Source organism: Pan troglodytes, chromosome 9 (assembly GCF_028858775.2).
Source record: "Pan troglodytes isolate AG18354 chromosome 9, NHGRI_mPanTro3-v2.0_pri, whole genome shotgun sequence".
In the NCBI taxonomy this organism is placed as follows: domain Eukaryota; kingdom Metazoa; phylum Chordata; class Mammalia; order Primates; family Hominidae; genus Pan; species Pan troglodytes.
Window position 1 is genome coordinate 80,108,941 of NC_072407.2, and position 19,550 is coordinate 80,128,490.

At 43.1% G+C, this 19,550-nt stretch overlaps 1 protein-coding gene across 13 annotated transcripts in view; it reads right to left on the bottom strand.

The window, feature by feature from the left end:
• Positions 1-17,833: 17,833 nt before the first annotated feature.
• Positions 17,834-19,550, bottom strand: part of ALG8 (ALG8 alpha-1,3-glucosyltransferase) — a 36,555-nt gene continuing 34,838 nt past the window's right edge. For 12 of the 13 annotated variants that reach the window (XM_063782543.1, XM_009423634.4, XM_063782539.1 and 9 more), the window contains 1 exon segment: positions 17,834-18,083. In XM_063782543.1, coding sequence (XP_063638613.1) covers positions 17,852-18,083 — 232 coding nt within the window. In that variant the 3' untranslated portion in view covers positions 17,834-17,851. 13 annotated transcript variants of the gene reach the window in all.

The following is a 19,550-nucleotide window of genomic DNA, read 5'->3' on the forward strand; positions in this document are numbered from 1 at the left end:
AGAGGCAGCCAAGCAGAAACACATTTCTGAGTTACAATTACTTGCCTCTGCTGTGAGACAAAACCCAGCTGCACCTCCGGCACACAAGAACTTCAAAATGCCTAAGCTGCAGTGGTCAGGCTTTCCTACAGGACCTCCTCCCTCAGGATCTTGCTTCAAGTGCCAGAAATCTGGCCAGTGGGCCAAGGAATGCCTGCAGCCCAGGATTCCTCCCAAGCCGTGTTCCATCTGTGCAGTGACCCACTGGAAATCAGACTGCCCAGCTCACCCGGCAGCCACTTCCAGAGCCCAGCCCCTAAAGCTCTGGCCCAAGGGTCTCTGACTGACTCCTTACCAGACCTGCTCAGCTTAGTGGCTGAAGACTGACGCTGCCCGATCACCTTGGAAGCCCCCTGGACCATCATGGATGCCAAGCTTCGGGTAACTTTCACAGTGGAGGGTAAGTCTGTCCCCTTTTTAATCGATACAGGGGCTACCCACTCCACATTACCTTATTTTCAAGGACCTGTTTCCCTTGCCCACATAACCATTGTGGGTATTGACAGCCAGGCTTCTAAACCTCTTAAAACTCCCCAACTTTGGTGCCAACTTGTACAACATTCTTTTATGCACTCCTTTTTAGTTATTCCCACCTGCTCAGTTCCCTTATTAGGTTGAGATGTTTTAACAAAATTATCCACCACCCTGACTATTCCTGGACGACAGCCACATCTCATTGCCGCCCTTCTTCCCAACCCAAAGCCTCCTTCACTTCTTCCTCTTGTATCCCCCCACCTTAAACCCACAAGTATGGGATACCTCTACTCCCTCCCTAGCAACCGATCACACACCCATTACTATCCCATTAAAACCTAATCACCCTTACCCCCCTCAGTGCCAGTGTCCCATCCCACAACAGACTTTAAAGGGACTAAAGCCTATTATCTCTCGTCTGCTACAGTATGGGCTTCTAAAGCCTCCAAACTCTCCTTACAATTCCCCCATTTTACCTGTCCAAAAACCGGACAAGTATTACAAGTTAATTCAGGATCTGCGCCTTATCAACCAAATTGTTTTGCCTATCCACTCTGTGGTGCCCAACCCGTACGCTCTTTTGTCCTCAATACCTTCCTCCACAACTATTCCGTTCTTGATCTTAAAGATGCTTTTTTCACTATTCCCCTGCACTCCTCGTCCCAGCCCTCTTTGCTTTTACCTGGATTGACCCTGACACCCATCAGTCCCAGCAACTTACCTGGGCTGTACTGCCACGAGGCTTCAGGGACAGCCCTCATTCCTTCAGCCAAGCTCTTTCTCATGATTTACTTTCTTTCCACCCCTCTGCTTCTCACCTTATTCAATATATTGATGACCTTCTACTTTGTAGCCCCTCCTTTAAATCTTCTCAACAAGACACCCTCCTGCTCCTTCAACATTTATTCTCGAAACCATTATATAAACTCAGAAAGGGAAACCTAGCCAACCCCATAGATCCTAAATCCTTTCCCCACTCCTCTTTCCATTCCTTGAAAACAGCTCTAGAAACTGCTACCACACTAGCTCTCCCTGACTCATCCCAACCCTTTTCATTACACACAGCTGAAGTACAGGGCTGTGTGGTCGGAATTCTTACACAAGGACCGGGACCGCGCCCTGTAGCCTTTTTGTCTGAACTTGACCTTACTGTTTTAGGCTGGCCCTCATGTTTGCGTGTGGCAGCTGCCACTGCTCTAATACTTTTAGAGGCCCTTAAAATCGCAAACTATGCTCAACTCACTCTCTACAGTTCTCGTAACTTTCAAAATCTATTTTCTTCCTCAAACCTGATGCATATACTTTCTGCCCCTCCAGCTCCTTCAGCTATACTCACTCTTTGTTGAGTCTCCCACAATTACCATTGTTCCTGGCCCAGACTTCAATCCGGCCTCCCACATTATTCCTGATACCACACCTGACCCCCATGACTGTATCTCTCTGACCTACCTGGCATTTCAACTTCTGTCACAACCTTCCATTGTCTTTCTAATGACTTTCCTGCTAGCATTACAGATATATCACAAACTTTATCAGTCCTTCGGGCCCAGGTCGGTTCCTTAGTCGCAGTTGTCCTCCAAAATCACCAAGGCCTTGACCTACTCACTGCTGAAAAAGGAGAACTCTGCATATTTTTAAATGAAGAATGTTGTTTTTATCTAAATCAATCCAGCCTGCTATATGACAACATAAAAGAGCTTAAAGTTAGGGCCCCAAAACTCGCCAGCCAGGCAAATAATTATGCTGGACCTACCTGGGCACTTTTTAACTGGGCATCTTGGCTCCGTCCTACTCTTAGTCCCCTGGTACCTGTTTTTCTTCTTCTCTTATTTGGGCCTTTTGTCTTTCATTTAGTCTCTCAATTCATACAAAACCGCATCCAGGCCATCACCAATCATTCCATACTGCAGTTGCTGCTTCTAACAACCCCATGGTACTATCCTGTGCCCCAAAATCTCCCCACAGCCTAAACTTCTATTCCTCGTCCTATTATACTCCTTCTCACCTTTAGGACTAAACCAGTGATGAACTCCTGGCAACATCCAGACAAGACCAAGCTTCTATGCAACAGCCCCTCCAAACGGCTGTCCAAACATACTTCCAGGCCTGCTTCACCCGTTCCTCTAAACCATAATCTCTGAGGACCTGCTGTCTATAAAAACAACTTCCTTCAGGCCTTGTCCTCCAAAATGTTCCCCACCCCCAAAATCAAAGACCTCTGAATTAAAAATCTAAAATGCCTGGGGTGGCAGCTGTCAAATCCTTGCCCATGGGGTCCTCAGGCCTACTCATATAGAAATGACCAGCAATATGCATATACAGGACCAGTTCCACATATCTGGCACTCAGGTCAACATCCAGGACGACACATGGTCTGTCATTGGTTATTAGAAGGCCTAGGACATTTCTCTCTTTGCCAGCCCCAACTTATTCCAGGAGACAGGGACTATTGTACTTACTGTCTTTCCTATATAGGGTCTGCAATAAGGACTATTGAACTCCTCCATTCAAAACACCACTCACACCTTTGGGAAAAAAGTAACATAATAGACTTTTGGCTCGATGCCAGGGGATCCTATTCATATGATGGCAAATGGGGACAAAAGGCCTTGGTATATAAAACGTTATTCCTACCTTGGCCTAAAAACTCACTGCCACCTACCTTAAAGCTATTATGCTTAATTGCTATTTTTAGATAATTTATTCTACTAGGAGAATTCCAAGCTCAAAAATATGCTAACTGGTGCCTTGTTAGCCACACAAAATTGTACCCGAAAACTTTCTAGACCAACTCACTATAAAATTAAATTTTCTTTAGGTGTCCATGCTGCCCCTAAGTCATGCCTGAAGCAGCCCTGAGAAACATCGCCCCTGCCCCAATAATCCCCAGTAAAAACTTATATTTTCTTTATCTTTTCTTATAACTTTATATTTTATAAATAAAAAGACAGGAATGTCAGGCCTCTGCGCCGAAGCTCAGCCATTGTAACCCCTGTGACTTGCACATATGTGTCCAGATGGCCTGCAGGAGCCAAGAAGTCTGGGGCAGCTGAAAAACCACAAAAGAAGTAAAACAGCCAGTTCCTGCCTTAACAGATTAACCAACATTCCACCATTCCACCATTGTGACTGGTCCCTGCCCTACCTTAACGGATCGATTGACCTTGTGACATTCTTCTTCTGGACAATCAGTCTTATGATCTCCCTACCATGTACCTTGTGACCCCCCTCCTCTGCTAACAACAGATAACCACCTTTTAGTGTAATTTTCCATTACCTACCCAACTCCTATAGGGCAACCCCTTCCCCATCTCCCTTCGCTGACTCTCTTTTCAGACTCAGCCCACTTGCACCCAAGTGAATAAACAGCCTTGTTGCTCACACAAAGCCTGTTGGTGGCCTCTTCACACAGACATGCGTGACATCTGCTCACCCACCTCTAATACTGCAGATTGAACAGTTCCCTTTGGAAAGCCCTTCCTGATGTTGAGCTAAAATGTCTTCCTGTCATGTCCATTCATTAGTAGAATAAACATTTTATCCAAATGAGGCTGATTAAACCAGAGGTTTATGCAAAGGTATATGCATCAAAGATAGTGATTTCCTGAGTGGAAGAATTAAATACCAGCTAAGAGTGATTACACAAAGCATGGACCTTTTATCTCTATAGAAAAAACGCTACCTGACAATATTTCAAGTTAGAATTTTGCTTTTCTTTTTCTCAAGTCAGGGTCTCATTCTGTCACACAGACTGGAGTGCAGTGGTGCGATCATGCTGGCTAATTTTTAAATTTTTTGTAGAGACAGGGTCTGCTATGTTGCCCAGGTTGGTCTAGAGCTCCTGGGCTCAAGGGATCCTCCTGCCTTGGCCTCCCAAAGTGCTGGGATTACAGGCATGAGGCACCTCGCCCAGCCCAAATTAGGATTTTTCTGGAGTGTATATTAGCACTTTCCTGAAAGGCAGCAAATGTTTCAAAAGTTCACACCCTTTAACTCAATAATTACACATCTAGGAATCTTATTCTCTGAAAATAGTATAGCATGGAAAACGTTTTTTGCACAAATTTTTGTTTTTTTAACCACAGTGTTTCTTTTAAAATGTTATTAAAAGAATAAAAACAACCAAAAATGTTCCTCAGAAGCAATATGTAAATTCTGAATACCAGATAAACTACTAGGCAAGCATCTAAAATAAAGTTTACAGATTTTCTTAAAACATGATGAAATACTTGTGTATTCAATGGATATTCCAAGGCTCAGCTTCTATAAAAAAAATCTAACTCTGAGTAAGGGGATCCATAACAGAAGCCTAGCCCACTGCTCCTCAACACATAACCCCCACAATCTTCTGGGCCTGTTTTTTTATGAGACAGAGGTTCACTCTGTCGCCCAGGTTGGAGTGCAGTGGCGCGATGTCAGCTAACTGCAACTTCTGCCTCCCTGGTTCAAGCAATTCTCCTGCCTCAGCCTCCCCAGTAGCTGGGATTACAGGTGCGTGCCACCATGTCCTGCTAATTTTTGTATTTTTAGTAAAGATGGGGTTTCGCCCTGTTGGCCAGGCTGGTCTCAAACTCCTGACCTCAAGTGATCTGCCCACCTCGGCTTCCCAAAGTGCTGGGATTACAGGCGTGAGCTACTGCAACTGGCCCTGTTTTGTTTTGCTTTGTGGGTTTTTTTTTTTGTTTTTTTTTTTGAGACGGAGTCTCACTCTGTCACCCAGGCTGGAGTCCAGTGGCACAATATCGGCTCACTGCAAGCTCCGCCTCGGGTTCATGCCAATCTCCCGCCTCAGCCTTCCGAGTAGCTGGGACTACAGGTGCCCGCCACCACACCCAGCTAATTTTTTGTGTTTTTAGTAGAGACGGGGTTTCACCGTGTTGGCCAGGATGGTCTCGATCTCCTGACCTCATGATCTGCCCACCTTGGCCTCCCAAAGTGCTAGGATTACAGGCGTGAGCCACTGCACCCGGCTGTTTTGTTTTTTTGAGACGGAGTGTCACTCTTGTTGCCTATGCTGGAGTGCAATGGTGCGATCTCGGCTCACCACAATCTCTACCTCCTGGGTTCAAGTGATTCTCCTGCCTCAGCCTCCCGAGTAGCTGGGATTACAGGCATGCGCCACCACGCCTGGCTACTTTTGTATTTTAGTAGAGATGGGGTTTCTCCATGTTGGTCAGGCTGGTCTCGAACTCCTGAACTCAAGTGATCCACCTGCCTCGGCCTCCCAAAGTGCTGGGATTACAGGTGTGAGCCACCACGCTTGGCCCAGATCTATGATGTGCAAATATTTTCTTACATTCTGTAAGCTGCGTTTTCACTCTGCTTCCTTTGATGTACAGGAGTTTTAAAGTTTGATGTATTCCCGGCCGGGCGCAGTGGCTCACACTCCTAGCACTTTGGGAGGCTGAGGCAGGCGGATTGCCTGAGCTCAGGAGGTCAGGACCAGCCTGGGCAACATGGTGAAACACCGTCTCTACTAAAATACAAAAAATTAGCCGGGCGTGGTGGCGGGCGCCTGTATTCCCAGCTATTCAGGAGGCTGAGGCTGGAGAATCACTTGAACCCAGGAGGTGGAGGTTGCAGTGAGCCGAGATCATGCCACTGCACTCCAACCTGGGTGACAGAGCAAGACTCCATCTCCAAAAAAAAAAAAAAAAGTTTGATGTAGTCCCATTTGTCTAGTGTTGCTTTTGTTACCTATATTTTTGGTGTCATATCCAAGAAATCATTGCAAAATCCAATGTTCTGAAGCTGTTTTCTTTTCTTTTCCTTTTTTTTTTTTTTTTTTTTTTTTTTGAGACAGGGTCTCAGTGTCGCCCAGGCTGGAGTGCAATGGCACAATCTTGGCTGACTACAACATCCGCCTCCTGGGTTCAAGTGATTCTCCCACCTCAGGTTCCCAAGTAGTTGCGATTATAGGCGTGAGACATCACACCAGTTAATTTTTTTGTATTTTTAGTAGAGACAGGGTTTCGCCATGTTGGCCAGGCTGGTCTCAAACTCCTGGCCTCAAGTGATCCACCTGCCTCGGCCCCCCAAAGTGCTGGGATTACAGGCATGAGCCGCCACGCCTGGCCTGAAGTTGTATTTTCTTCTAGGAGTTTTAGATCTTATAGTTAGGCCTTTAATCCATTTTGAGTTGGTTTTTTTTTTTTTTTTTTTTTTTTTCTGAGACAGAGTCTTACTCTGTCACCCAGGCTGGAGTGCAGTGGCACAGTCTCGGTTCACTGCAACCTCCACTTCCCGGGTTCAAGCAATTCTCCTGCCTCAGCCTCCCAGGTAGCTGAGATTACAGGTGCCTGCCACCATGCCTGGTTACTTTTTGAATTTTTAATAGAGACAGGGTTTCACCATGTTGGCCAGGCTGATCACGAACTCCTGACCTCAGGTGATGCACCCACCTTGGCCTCCCAAAGTGCTGGGATTACAGGTGTGAGCCACCATGCCTGACCATTTTAATTTTTGTACGTGGTATAAGGTAAGGTTCCAACTTCATCTTTTGCATGTGGATATTCAGTTTTCCCAACACAGACTATCCTTTCCCCCGTGTATAGTCTTGGCACTCTTGATGAAGATCACTTGGCCATATACACAATGGTTTATTTCTAGGCTCTCTATTCTGTACCATTGGGTCTATCTATGTGTGTATGCCAGTACCATATCATCTTTTTTTTTTTTTTTTTTTTTTTTTGAGATGGAGTCTTGCTCTGTTGCCCAGGCTGGAGTGCAGTGGCACGATCTCGGCCCACTGCAACCTCCACCTCCCGGGTTCAAGCGATTCTCCTGCCTCAGCCTCCCAAGTAGCTGGGACTACAGGTGCATGCCACCACACCCGGCTAATTTTTTTGTATTTTTAATAGAGGTGGGGTTTCACCGTGTTAGTGAGGATGGTCTCGATCTCCTGACCTGGTGATCTGCTGAGTCTGTCCCGCAGACTCTGGCTGAGCAATGGATGAAAGAAGTACACTGACACAGGTGTTTTGCCTGACAGCGCAGCTAGGGCTCAGCACCACTGACGAGAGAGTGCAGCAGCCACCGAGAGAGTGCAGTCCCAATAAGCTGGCCCTGCTCGCATTTATGTAGTACATATTTAATGACAAAGGGTTGAAGCAAACACAATTTGTGGGTAATAAACATTGTTGACCCCCCAGGTAGAGAGCAGTCCTGTGCTCGAATGATCAAAGGTTGGTTTCTGGAGACAGAAGTAAACAAATTTATCTAGATAAGTTTCTTTACATTCCCTTGTTATCTGCCCTTTGCTCTCAGGCTCCGGATAAGAAAATTTGACTGCCTTCAGCCATAATTCCCTTCCGAAGCTTTTGGAAAACCTCCCGGCCTTCCAAGAAGGTTTGCGTCTTTCCCTATAACTTTTTCTTACAACTTTTCCCACCACCCTGACAGAACTCCTACAGTGATCCACCCGCCTCAGCCTCCCAAATTGCTAGGATTACAGGTGTGAGCCACCACACCCAGCGCGCCCCCCCCCCCTTTTTTTTTTTTGAGTCAGTCTTACTCTTTGGTGCAGGCTGGAGTCCAGTGGCATGATCATGGCTCACTGCAGCCTCAACCTCCTGGGCTCAAGAGATCCTCCCACCTCAGCCTCCTAAGTAGCTGGGGCTACAGGCCTACACCACCCCAGCTGCCTAATTTTTTTTTTTTTTTTTTTGAGACAGAGTCTCGCTTTGTCGCCCAGGAAGGAGTGCAGTGGTGCGATCTCGGCTCACTGCAAGCTCTGCCTCCCAAGTTCACACCATTCTCCTGCCTCAGCCTCCCAAAGTGCTGGGATTACAGGTGTGAGCTACCACACCCGGCCTTCAGCTGGCTAATTTTTTAAATTTTTTGTAGAGATGGAGCCTCACTATGTTGTCCAGAATGGTCTTGAGCTCCTGGGCTCAAGCAATCCTTCCACCTCGGCCTCCCAAAGCATTGGGATTACAGGTGTGAGCCACTGTGCTAGCCTTATATATACACTCTGATGCTAATATATTTTGTTAAATATATGGCAGATATCTTTTCCAACTATTCTGCTTGCCTTTGAATGTTATCTATGGAGTCTGGGGTGGTTGTCATAAAGTGTAAACTATTGGTTTAGTAAAATGTATCAATCTTTTTCTTTGTTGTCTATGTTTTTAATATTATTAAGAAGCCTTGTTTTTTCTAAGACCATAAAGATATGCTCAGATATTTTCTTCCCAAGTTTTAGCTTTGCATGTTTAATCCATTCGAATTTTTGTTTTTGTGTTGAGTGTGAGGAATATTACACGTGAAAACTGGCCCAACATCATTTATTATTAAAGTCCATCTTTTCCCTACTAGTATTTAATGCCTCCTTTAATACACATCACGTTCTCACAAATGCCATGGTCTATTTCTGAAATCTACTTTGTTCCACAGTTCTCTTTACCAATTACTATACCCATATCATACAATCTAATAACCATAGTGTTGAATTGTTCTTTAATATCTGATAGGGTGTATCATCTACTTTTTTTCAAAGCTAATACATGTTAGCAATTATTATTATTACTATTTGTACACCTTTAGACTTCCTTATGATTTTAAAATCACCTTGTCAAGTTATTTGAAAAATCTCATTAGGGTATTGATTAGAATTTCATTAAATTTATAGACTCCTATGGAAAGAATTGATATATTTAAAATGCTGAGTCTTCTGATCTATGAACATGGTATATATTTATGCATTTATTCAAATTTCCTTTTATATCCCTCAATAAACCATTAGCATTTTCTCTACAAAATTCTTGAACATTTTAACTAGTATGTCTCTAGGTATTTATAGTTTTTGTTACTGTTGCAAATATCTTTATATTCTATTACTTTTCTAATTGGTTAATTAGAATGCTGCTCTTGTAGTCAGCAATTTTGCTACACTTTCCTATTAGTTCCAATAGTTTTCCACTTGATTCTGTTGGGTTTCCCCATATCCTTGGCAACCTTTGCCTGTTGTCTGTTGCCATTGCCAAACTTTAATTTTTGCCAGTCTTCTAGTAGAAATGTTATTTCACTATGGTTTTGCTTTTCCTTTATTATTAGCAAAGCTGAATATATTTTCATATTTATTGATTCTTCTATAGTTTCCTCTTCCATGAATGAATTGGTTGTTCATCTTTTACCCATTTTTTAAAAATGTTTTAATTTTTTTTGAAGAGATGGGATTTCACCATGTTGCCTCAGCTGGTCTCGAACTCCTGGGCTCAAACAATTCAACCGCCTTGGTCTCCCAAAGTGCTGGGATTACAGGCATCAGCCACCACACCCAGCCAATCTTTTTCTTTATGGTTTATAGTGTGTCTTTAAAAATTCTTTCTGGCTGGGCCTGGTGGCTCACGCTTGTAACCCCAGCACTTTGGGAGGACAAGGCAGGTGGATCACTTCAGGTCAGGAGTTTGAAACCAACCTGGCCAACATGGTGAAACTCTGTCTCTACTAAAAATACAAAAATTAGCTGGGCATGGGGACTTGTGTCGGTAATCCCAGCAACTTGGGAGGCTGAGGCAGAAGAATTGTTTGAACCTGGGAGGTGGAGGTTGCAGTGAGCTGAGATCGCGCCACTGCACTCCAGCCTGGCTGACAGAGTGAGACTCTGTCTCAAAGAAAAAATGGCAAAGAATATCAACACAGTACTCAGAAGAGAAAACACAAATGGCTACGCTGAGCACAGTGGCTCACACCTGTAATCCCAGCACTTTGGAAGGTGAGGTGAAAGGATCGCTTGAGCCCAGGAGTTCAAGACCAACCTCAGCAATCTAATAAACCATTTCTATTTAAAAAAATAATGAAAATAGGGTCAGGTATGGTAGCTCATGCCTATAATCCCAGCACTTTGGGAGGCCAAGGCAGGTGGATCACTGGAGGTCAGGAGTTCAAGACCAGCCTAAGCAACATGGTGAAACCCTGTCCCTACTAAAAATACAAAAATGAGCTGGGCGTGATGGTGCATGCCTGTAGTTCCAGCTACTCAGGTGGCTAAGGCAGGAGAATCTTTTGAATCTGGGAGGTGGAGGTTGCAGTGTGCTGAGATCGTGCCACTGCACTCCAGCCTGGGCGAGGAGCAAGACTCCGTCTCAATCAATCAATCAAATACAAATGGCTTTTAAACATATAAGAAGTTTCTAACCTCTCTCATAAGAGAAATACAAATGAAGATAACAGATGTCACTGGCAAAGCTTGATGACACAGTAAATTGGCAAATGTGTGAATAGGCATCCTTATACATTGCCTGTGAAACAAACTGATGCAGCTTCTATCACCAATTTGGCAACATTTATCGAAATTATAACTGAGCATAGCCTTCAACATAGAAATTCTAGTTCTGGCCGGGCGTGGTGGCTTATGCCTGTAATCCCAGCACTTTGGGAGGCCGAGGCGGGCGGATTACCTAAGGTCAGGAGTTCGAGATCAGCCTGACCAACATGGAGAAACTCCATCTCTACTAAAAATACAAAAAAAAAAAAAAAAAAAGAAATTCTAGTTCTATTAAGCATATTCTGAGAGTGAAAAAAAAAGAGAAATTCTAGTTCTAGAAATTTAATTCAACAACATGTGCAGTCCTAGCACACAGGCAGAATGGAATACTGATATTGATATTGATTGCAATGTTATTCATACTGTCAAAAATGGAAACAACTTAAATGTCCACTAAGAGAAATCTTGTTAAATAAATTCTGGTCCATCTATACAATAGACACTGTAATGAACAGACTCTAAGATGGCCCCAATTATCTCTGCTTCCTGGAACTCATGCTAGTAATCCCCTCCCATACATGTGGGTTGGACATGTAAGTTCTTCTAACATAGAATGTGGCAAAGGTGACAGGATGTCATTTTCATGATTACATTACACAAGATCATTACATATTATTATTTTTTGAGACAAGGTCTGGCTCTATCACCGAGGCTGGAGTGCAGTGGTGCAATCTTGGCTCACTGTAACCTCCCCCTCCCAGGTTCAAGCCATCCTCTCACCTCAGCCTCCTGAGTAGCTGGGACTACCATGACCAGCTAATTTTTGTATATTTTGTAGTGACAGTGTTTTGCCCTGTTGCCCATGCTGGTCTCAAACTCATGAGCTCAAGGGATCCATCTGCCTCAGTCTCCCAAAGTGCTGGGATTATAGGCGTTAGTCACCCTGCCTGCCCAAGATCATGACAGCTATCTTGATAGCCAACTTCCTTCCTTGATGTCTTTGATGAAGCTAGCTGCCATGTTGTGACTACCCCATGAAGAGGGTCAATTGACAAGGAATTGAGGGTTGGTTTCCACCCAAAAGCCAACAAGAAACTGAGGCCCTCAGTCCTACAACCCATAGAGAATTGAATTCTGCCAACAACCGTGGAAGCAGATCTTTTCTCAGTCAAACCTTGGGATGAGACCACAACTCTGGGTGGCACCTTGATTGCAGCCTTGTGAGAGATCCTGAAGCAGAGGACCCAGATAAGCTGTGCCTAGACTCCTGACTTACAGAAACTGTGAGACAGTAAATGTGTTTTTTTCAGCCACTATGTTGTTACACAGCAATAGATAACTAATACAGATAATATGCAGCTCTTAAAAGAATAATGCAGTTCAATATGTACTGATAACAGAATAAACTCCAAAATATACTAAGCATACACACACACACACACACAAAAGTGAGGTCAGCAGGCACAGTGGCTCACACCTGTAATCCCAGCACTTTGGGAGGCCGAGGTGGGCGGACTGCTTGAGCCAGGAGCTCAAGACCAGCCTGGGCAAAATGGTGAAACCCCATCTCTACAAAAAATACAAAAATTATCTGGTCCTGGTCATGCCTCCTGTAATCCCAGCTACTTGGGAGGCTGAGGTGGAGGTTGCAGTGAACCGAGACTGCACCACTGTACTCCAGCCTGGGCAACAAAGCAGGACCCTGTCAAAAAATAAAGAATAAAAAATGTGAGGTCAAAAGTGTGTATAATGTTTTCATTTATGTACATAAAAATACTTGTCTCTGCATAGAATATCTCTGGCATCTCTGGAATGATACATTAAAAAATTGGTAACAATGGTTGCCTCTTGGTAGGGGAACTGGGTAGCTGGGGACCTCACGAATTTTGCTCCATCTACATGAAAGTATAACTCAGAAAATCTGAAAACCATTTGTTCCCATTTGACTTAAAATCAAATTCCCACATGATTTGGGCGCTGCCTACTTCTTCATCTTCAATTTATACCACTCTTCTTTGCTCTTAGGACCCTCTAGCCACTAGAATACAAATTCCTTGTAGGCAGGAATATGGCTTTCTTGTCCACTTTTTGATCTCCAGCACTGAGCACAATGTATAACACTCAATAGAAATTCATTAAATATTTTTGTGAAGTGATAATGGATTTCATTTGCAGTTTTAGTAGGGATTAAGAGATGTAATGTCTAGCACCGTACTTGGCACATAACAGTATGGGGTTTTCCTTCTGTGTATCACTTGAAGGGCTGTTATTTAAATATGAGTAGACCTTCAGTATGTTCTGCTCCAGAAACCAATAGGAGAAAGTCAGAGAAGGAAAAATACTAATTCATCATTAAAAATGCCCTAACAAACAGCTGCACATATGGGAGGGGCTGCTTTGAGACGTGAACACTCCCATCCTGCTTTAATCAGCTATCTTTGTCAGAAAAACACTTAAAAAATTAATAAATCTGGTCAGGTGCAGTGACTTATGCCTGTAATCCCAGCACTTTGGGAGGCTGAGGCAGGCGGATTGCCTGAGCTCAGGAGTTCGAGACCAGCTTGGGCAACACGGTGAAACCGTCTTTACTAAAATACAAAAAATTAGCTGGGCGTGGTGGCGTGCTACTCGGGAGGCTGAGGCAGGAAACGCTTGAACCCGGGAGGCGGAGGTTGCAGTGAGCCAAGATTGCCCGGGCGACAGAGCGAGACTCTGTCTTCAAACAATAATAATAATAAATAAAAATAAAAAATATGTGGAATGTACTTCTGAAAGCCTTTCTAGGACTCTGAATTTCTTATAAACAGTCTCTTTTCGAGCATTGTACAGAGGTATACTGAGTCTTGTCCCTTTCATAGTCACTTTATCAGTACAAATATTTTTGTTGTTTTTTTTTTTTAAAGACAGAGTCTAGTTCTGTCACCCAGGCTGGAGTGCAGTGGTGCAATCTCAGTTCACTCCAACCTCCGCCTTCTGGGTTCAAGTAATTCTCCTGCCTCGGCCTCCTGAGTAGCTGGGATTACAGCCACCCACTACCCCGCCTGGCTAATTTTTGTGTTTTTAGTAGAGATGGAGTTTCACCATGTTGGCCAGGCTGGTCTCAAACTCCTGACCTCAAGTGATTCACCTGCCTCAGCCTCCCAAAGTACTGGGGTTACAGGTGTGAGCCACCACACCCGACATATATTGTTTTTTTTTAAGATGGAGTCTCGCTCTGTTGCCTAGGCTGGAGTGCAGTGGCACGATCTCGGCTCACTGCAAGCTCTGCCTCCCGGGTTCACGCCATTCTCCTGCCTCAGCCTCCCAAGTAGCTGGGACTACAGGCGCTCGCCACCACGCCCGGCTAATTTTTTGTATTTTTAGTAGAGATGGGGTTTCACCGTATTAGCCAGGATGGTCTTGATCTCCTGACCTTGTGATCCGCCCGCCTCGGCCTCCAACATATATTGTTTTTGTTTCTGACTCCACAGTTTGAAAAAAAAATTAGTACCTTTATTGACTTTTGTATAAAACGGAGATGCTGAATATGGGACTTCATTGTGAGAAATGAATGGCTATACTGCTTCAAGCTTTTAAGGTTTACATGATCATTCCAATCTTAACTGCCATTAGCACAGTAGCCAATTTCTTTGGCGAACAAACAAAGGGATAGGTGGATTTTTTAAAAAACCAGCATCATGCTGTAAGTGTAATTTCATCAAAATCTTAAAGAGAAATATATCTAAAAACAAATGTTCAAACTCTTTTTAACAGATGACTCATGATGCAATTAAAATCAAAATATGTGCATAAAATTGACATTTTAATCAAAAATACATATTTTTCAAAGGTCATTATTTTATTGGCATGTTTTCTTTCCTATTAACTGCAAACAGAAGCTGCATGGGCTATACCTAGGGGGCATTTCTGATACTGAGTGCTTCCTTCACAAAGTTTCAGGGTGGAAGTCTATAACACTATACAAGTCTAAAACACTTAACAAGAAACACTATACCAGAGTTGGGCTAGAAAGACAGCACATCTTCCTAGTAGTTCCCGCCCAGTTCTGGCTCTATGCCTCCACCTGGGGAAAGATACAGTGACCAAGAACACGAAGTCCCACCACTTATTCTTTTATCTTCTTAAATTGTGGCACATTGCATATACATTAATTAGTAGGTAAGAAATGAGTTATGTATCTTATTTGTTTACATTTTGATAATACTATCTTGTTCTTAAACTTTGCTTAATTCCAAATTTCAAAATATTTTGAAACAGCATTTCTTTTTTTTTTAAGATGGGGTCTTGCTGTGTCACCCAGGCTGGAGTGCATTGGCAGGATCATGGCTCACTGCAGCCTCAAATGCCTGGGCTCAAGTGATTCTCCCACTTCAGCTTCCTGAGTAGCTGAGATTACAGGCACGGGCCATCACGCCTGGCTAATTTTTATTTTTGTAGAGACAGGTCTCACTATGTTGCCCAGGCTGGTCTTGAACTCCTGGACTCCAGTGATCCTCCTGCCTCGGTGTCCCAAAGTGCTATGAGCCACCACACGCCACCAGCACTTCATTTATTGACTGAAATTTAGGAATTTGTTGTTGAAAACCACCCATATCTCTGTAAAGTTTTAAAACATGATTACAAAGTATAGTGCTTGGAAAAGAATAAAAGAATCTTGGGCTCTAGACAAAAAGTCTAGATTCTAGTCTGTGTTGGCACCAACAAGGTATTCTTCAGAGTCTGGAGCCATTTCCCTCCCGGTAATATAAGACATTGACTTTTTTTTTTTTTTTGAGACAGGATCTTACTTCCCCAGTCTGGAATACAGTGGTGTGATCACAGCTCACTTAGCCTCGACTTCCAGGATTCAAGTGATCCTCCCACCTCAGTCTCTTGAGTAGCTGGGACTACAGTGCATGTCACCACGCTTGGCTAATTTTTTGATTTTTTGTAGACAAAGGGTCTCACTATGTTGCCCAGGCTGGTCTTGAACTCCTGGGCTCAAGTGATCTGCCTGCCTCAGGCTCCCAAAGTGCTGGGATTACAAGTGTGGGTCACTGTGCTCAGCTGAACTGCTTTAAGGCTATATTTGGACTTTGAAGTCAAATGAAAATGTATATGAAGCCATGTGAATATATGAAACAGATCAAAGCTATTTACTATGGACAGAGCCCAGGGCCTCTGAGGCAACACTGAAGAACCTCCAGTGCTCTACAGAACATTCTGGAAATCCCTACACTAGATGAGCTCTTCCCGTTCTGACATCACATCACTTTCATAATAACAACCAAAAAAGTAAATTTGGTCAGGTTGAAATGCATCCAAATTCATCTTCTACTTTTTTTTTTTTTGGCTTGGACAACAGCAAAGACGTGAGGAACTATACTGGTCCTTTGTGTTAATGCTTGTACTAGTAAAATATTTAGGTTTTAATCATGGCTGGTTTGGTGTGCTTCATTCATTCATTCATTCAACTGTGCTAAAAACTGGGGCTATGAAGACAAGTGTGGTCTCAAACTGCTAGTCTCCTGGGGAAAAGAGGTAAACAAGCATAACACAGTATTACAGCAGTTAATGGTATCAGCAGACTCCTGGCACAGTGGGAGCAACTCAATTCTGCAGGAGGAGGCAAGGTAGAGGGATAGGAAAAGATTCACATAAATAGCAATGCTATTGACCGAGCACTTAAAATGCATCAGGCAGTGTTCTAAATCTTTTATGTAATCATTTTAGAGATGAGAACATTCAGATAAAAGATGGTTAAATAACCTGCCTACAGATTTAAAAAAAAATGATGGAGGCAAGATTTACAACCAGGACGTACGACTTTAAGGCCCCTACTCTTAATCACTACACCATTCTGCCTTTATATTCACAGACATGGCAGCAGTTAAGCTGAATCTTGAAGAGGTTCATATAATCAGATGACAGGGTAGAAGTCAGCAGAGAGGAGAGGAAGCAGCATGAATGAAAGGGAACAGGGGTACAAGACAGCATGGCACACAGGGAGTTTGAAGTTGTTAGGCCAGCTGGAACACAGGGTGGAGGAGAGACTGTGGGCAGGAAAACAGGTTAGAGGCGCTACGCTTCCCTCCCCCTTTGGCAAGATCCCCATCTTTGTCTCTGCAATAACAGACCCAAAAGAAGTCTTAGAAAATGGAGTAGACGGAAGAGATGGAATAACTGGATTCCATCTCAGAATGCCATTGACCTTGGAGTCTCTCTGATCTTAGGGGATAATGGGTAAATAAAATGTATGAATTCTGCCTGAGGGCTGAAAAAAAATAGAAATAAAATAAAATGTGTGAAAGTTCCTACTGTTGACTAGATAAACGTTGGCTGAATCTGAATGTGTGGCAGATATTACACAAATTGGGGTCCTGGATAAAAAGCGTATATGAAGTACTCTTAAGGAAGGGAAAGGATAAGAACCAGACTGCAAAAATCACTTCAGTTCCTGCGCATGATGAAAGGTTTAAGTGGCTGCCTTATAAAAACTGCAGTGCTTGCTGTTAGAATAAATGAGCTGCACGAGATATCCTTAAATCAATGTAAAGTAGCTGTGGTTTGTAGTTTCTGCTGCCTGGCCAAACCAGTACCTTAACTACTCCCCTTGGCTTTGTGAGTATTGTCACTGTATAATTTCAAACAAAAAAAATCTGGAACAAGGTGTACAGAATGGGGACAGTACACCATCTGCCTGTGTACACGCCAAGAGGAAAATGTAGGAGCTGGTAACGATCCAGAAGTTTTTTTGTGCATACAAAATAGCATTTCATTTATATTTCCTTAGCACAGGATTCTAATTATGCTTTATATCCTCACAATGGTTAGCATAGGCTACAAATAATTATGCGGTTAATCAGACTCCCTGTTTGGCTTGAGCAAGCACAGCAGTCTGAACGATCTCAGACAATTTTAATAGGGAAAGGTGAGTTTTTTTTCAGCTCTGTTTCAGTGCTTATGGAGGGCCAGTGGCTTCTCACCATGGTGACAATCCGGTTGCTAGGCTGGGCAAGACCAAGTGTGGAAGAATGGTGCTCTGAACAGTTCTACTGAAACAAATGGCTGATGCCACTGGCAACTTTCTTCAAGTTCTGGTTAACTTCCCATGAAATAATTGCTTGGCACACATCTAAGCAGTTCCTTTATTCATTGTTTCTTTGTCTTGCCAATAGCAGAGTCAATCAATACTGAAACATACAGTTTGAACCAAGCATATGTGACGCCTACGGCACAATACACTGAGGTTAGTAACAAAGGGATGAAGGGGTACTTCACCTTCCAGGAGGTGAAAGGGAATACAAATTCACAGCAGACTTCCAGAGGCCCCAGGCCAAGCAGGTAGAAAGTTTCCATCCAATTAAAAAGAGGTTTTTCTTTTCTGAAGGAAAAAAGAGAGAAAAGTCTGATTTTAGATGAGTCATCCTGGTTTAGCAAACATTTCCTAGCTAAAGCTTCCCCATCTGCACTGTCTTGCTGTCAATTATTATAGCCAAGGCCAGAGTCAAAAGTATATTAAATTTCACATTTCGGGCCAAGTGCAGTGGCTCATGCCTGTAATCCCAGCACTTTGGGAGGCCAAGGCAGGTGGATCACCTGAGGTCAGGAGTTCTAGACTAACCTGGCCAACATGGAGAAACCCCATCTCTACTAAAAATACAAAAATTAGCCGACCAGGGTGGCACAGGCCTGTAATTCCAGCTACTTGGGAGGCTGAGGCAGGAGAACTGCTTTAACTGGGTTGCAGTGAGTCGATATGGCACCACCACACTCTAGCCTGGGCGACAGAGTGAGACTCTGTCTCAAAAAATAAATAAAAATAAAAAACAAGTTTCACATTTAGAAAAAAATGATAATGATATACATTATATTATCTCAACAATCTAAATTTACCCCATCATCGACCTATGCTGTTATTTAGCTCAAGCTGCTCAGAGAGAATTAGTTCTGCATTTGAAAGAGGTAAAGGGGTTGGGTGCTGTGACATTGGAATAAGAACATGAGAAACAATATAGAATTGAAGATTTTAAAAAAATTTTCTTTTTGAGATGGAGCGTTGCTCTGTCACCCAGGCTGGAGTGCAGTGGTGCAATCTCAGCTTACTGCAACCTCCACCTCCTGGGTTCAAGCGATTCTCTTGCCTCAGCCTCCCAAGTAGCTGGGATTACAGGCGCCTGCCACCATGCCCAGCTAATTTTTGTATTTTCTGTAGAGACAAGGTTTCACCAGATTTTTAAAATATTTTTTATTTTGGTAAAATATATATAACATGAAATTTGCTATTTGTTTAACCATTTTTAAGTATACAGTTTGATGGTATTAAGTAGATCAATAATATGCGCCCATTGCCACTATCCACCTTCAAAATATTTTCGTGACCCCAAACAGAAACTCTGGAACCATTAACAATAACTTCCCATCCCCCTGTTCCCTCAACCTCTAATCTACTTTCTGTCTCTATGTTTGTTTATTCTAGAATTTCCTATCAGTGGAACGATATGATATTTGTTCTATTCTGTCTGGTTTCTTTCACTTAGCATGTTTTCAAGATTCATTCATGTAGCATGTATTGGAACTTCATTCTTTTCTTTGGCTGAATAATCCACTATATGTATATATCACACTTTATCATGTATTTGTTGATGGACATTGGGTTGTTTCCATCTTTTAGCTAGTATGAATAATGCTACAATGAATACTGATGTACAAGTATCTGTTGAGTCCCTGTTTCCATTCTTTTGGGTATAGGGGTGGAATTGCTGGGTCACATGGCTATAACTGCATTTTAACATAGTTAATTATATAAGTTTTTATGGACACAGTTATGAACCATAAGCAAGCTTTAAAA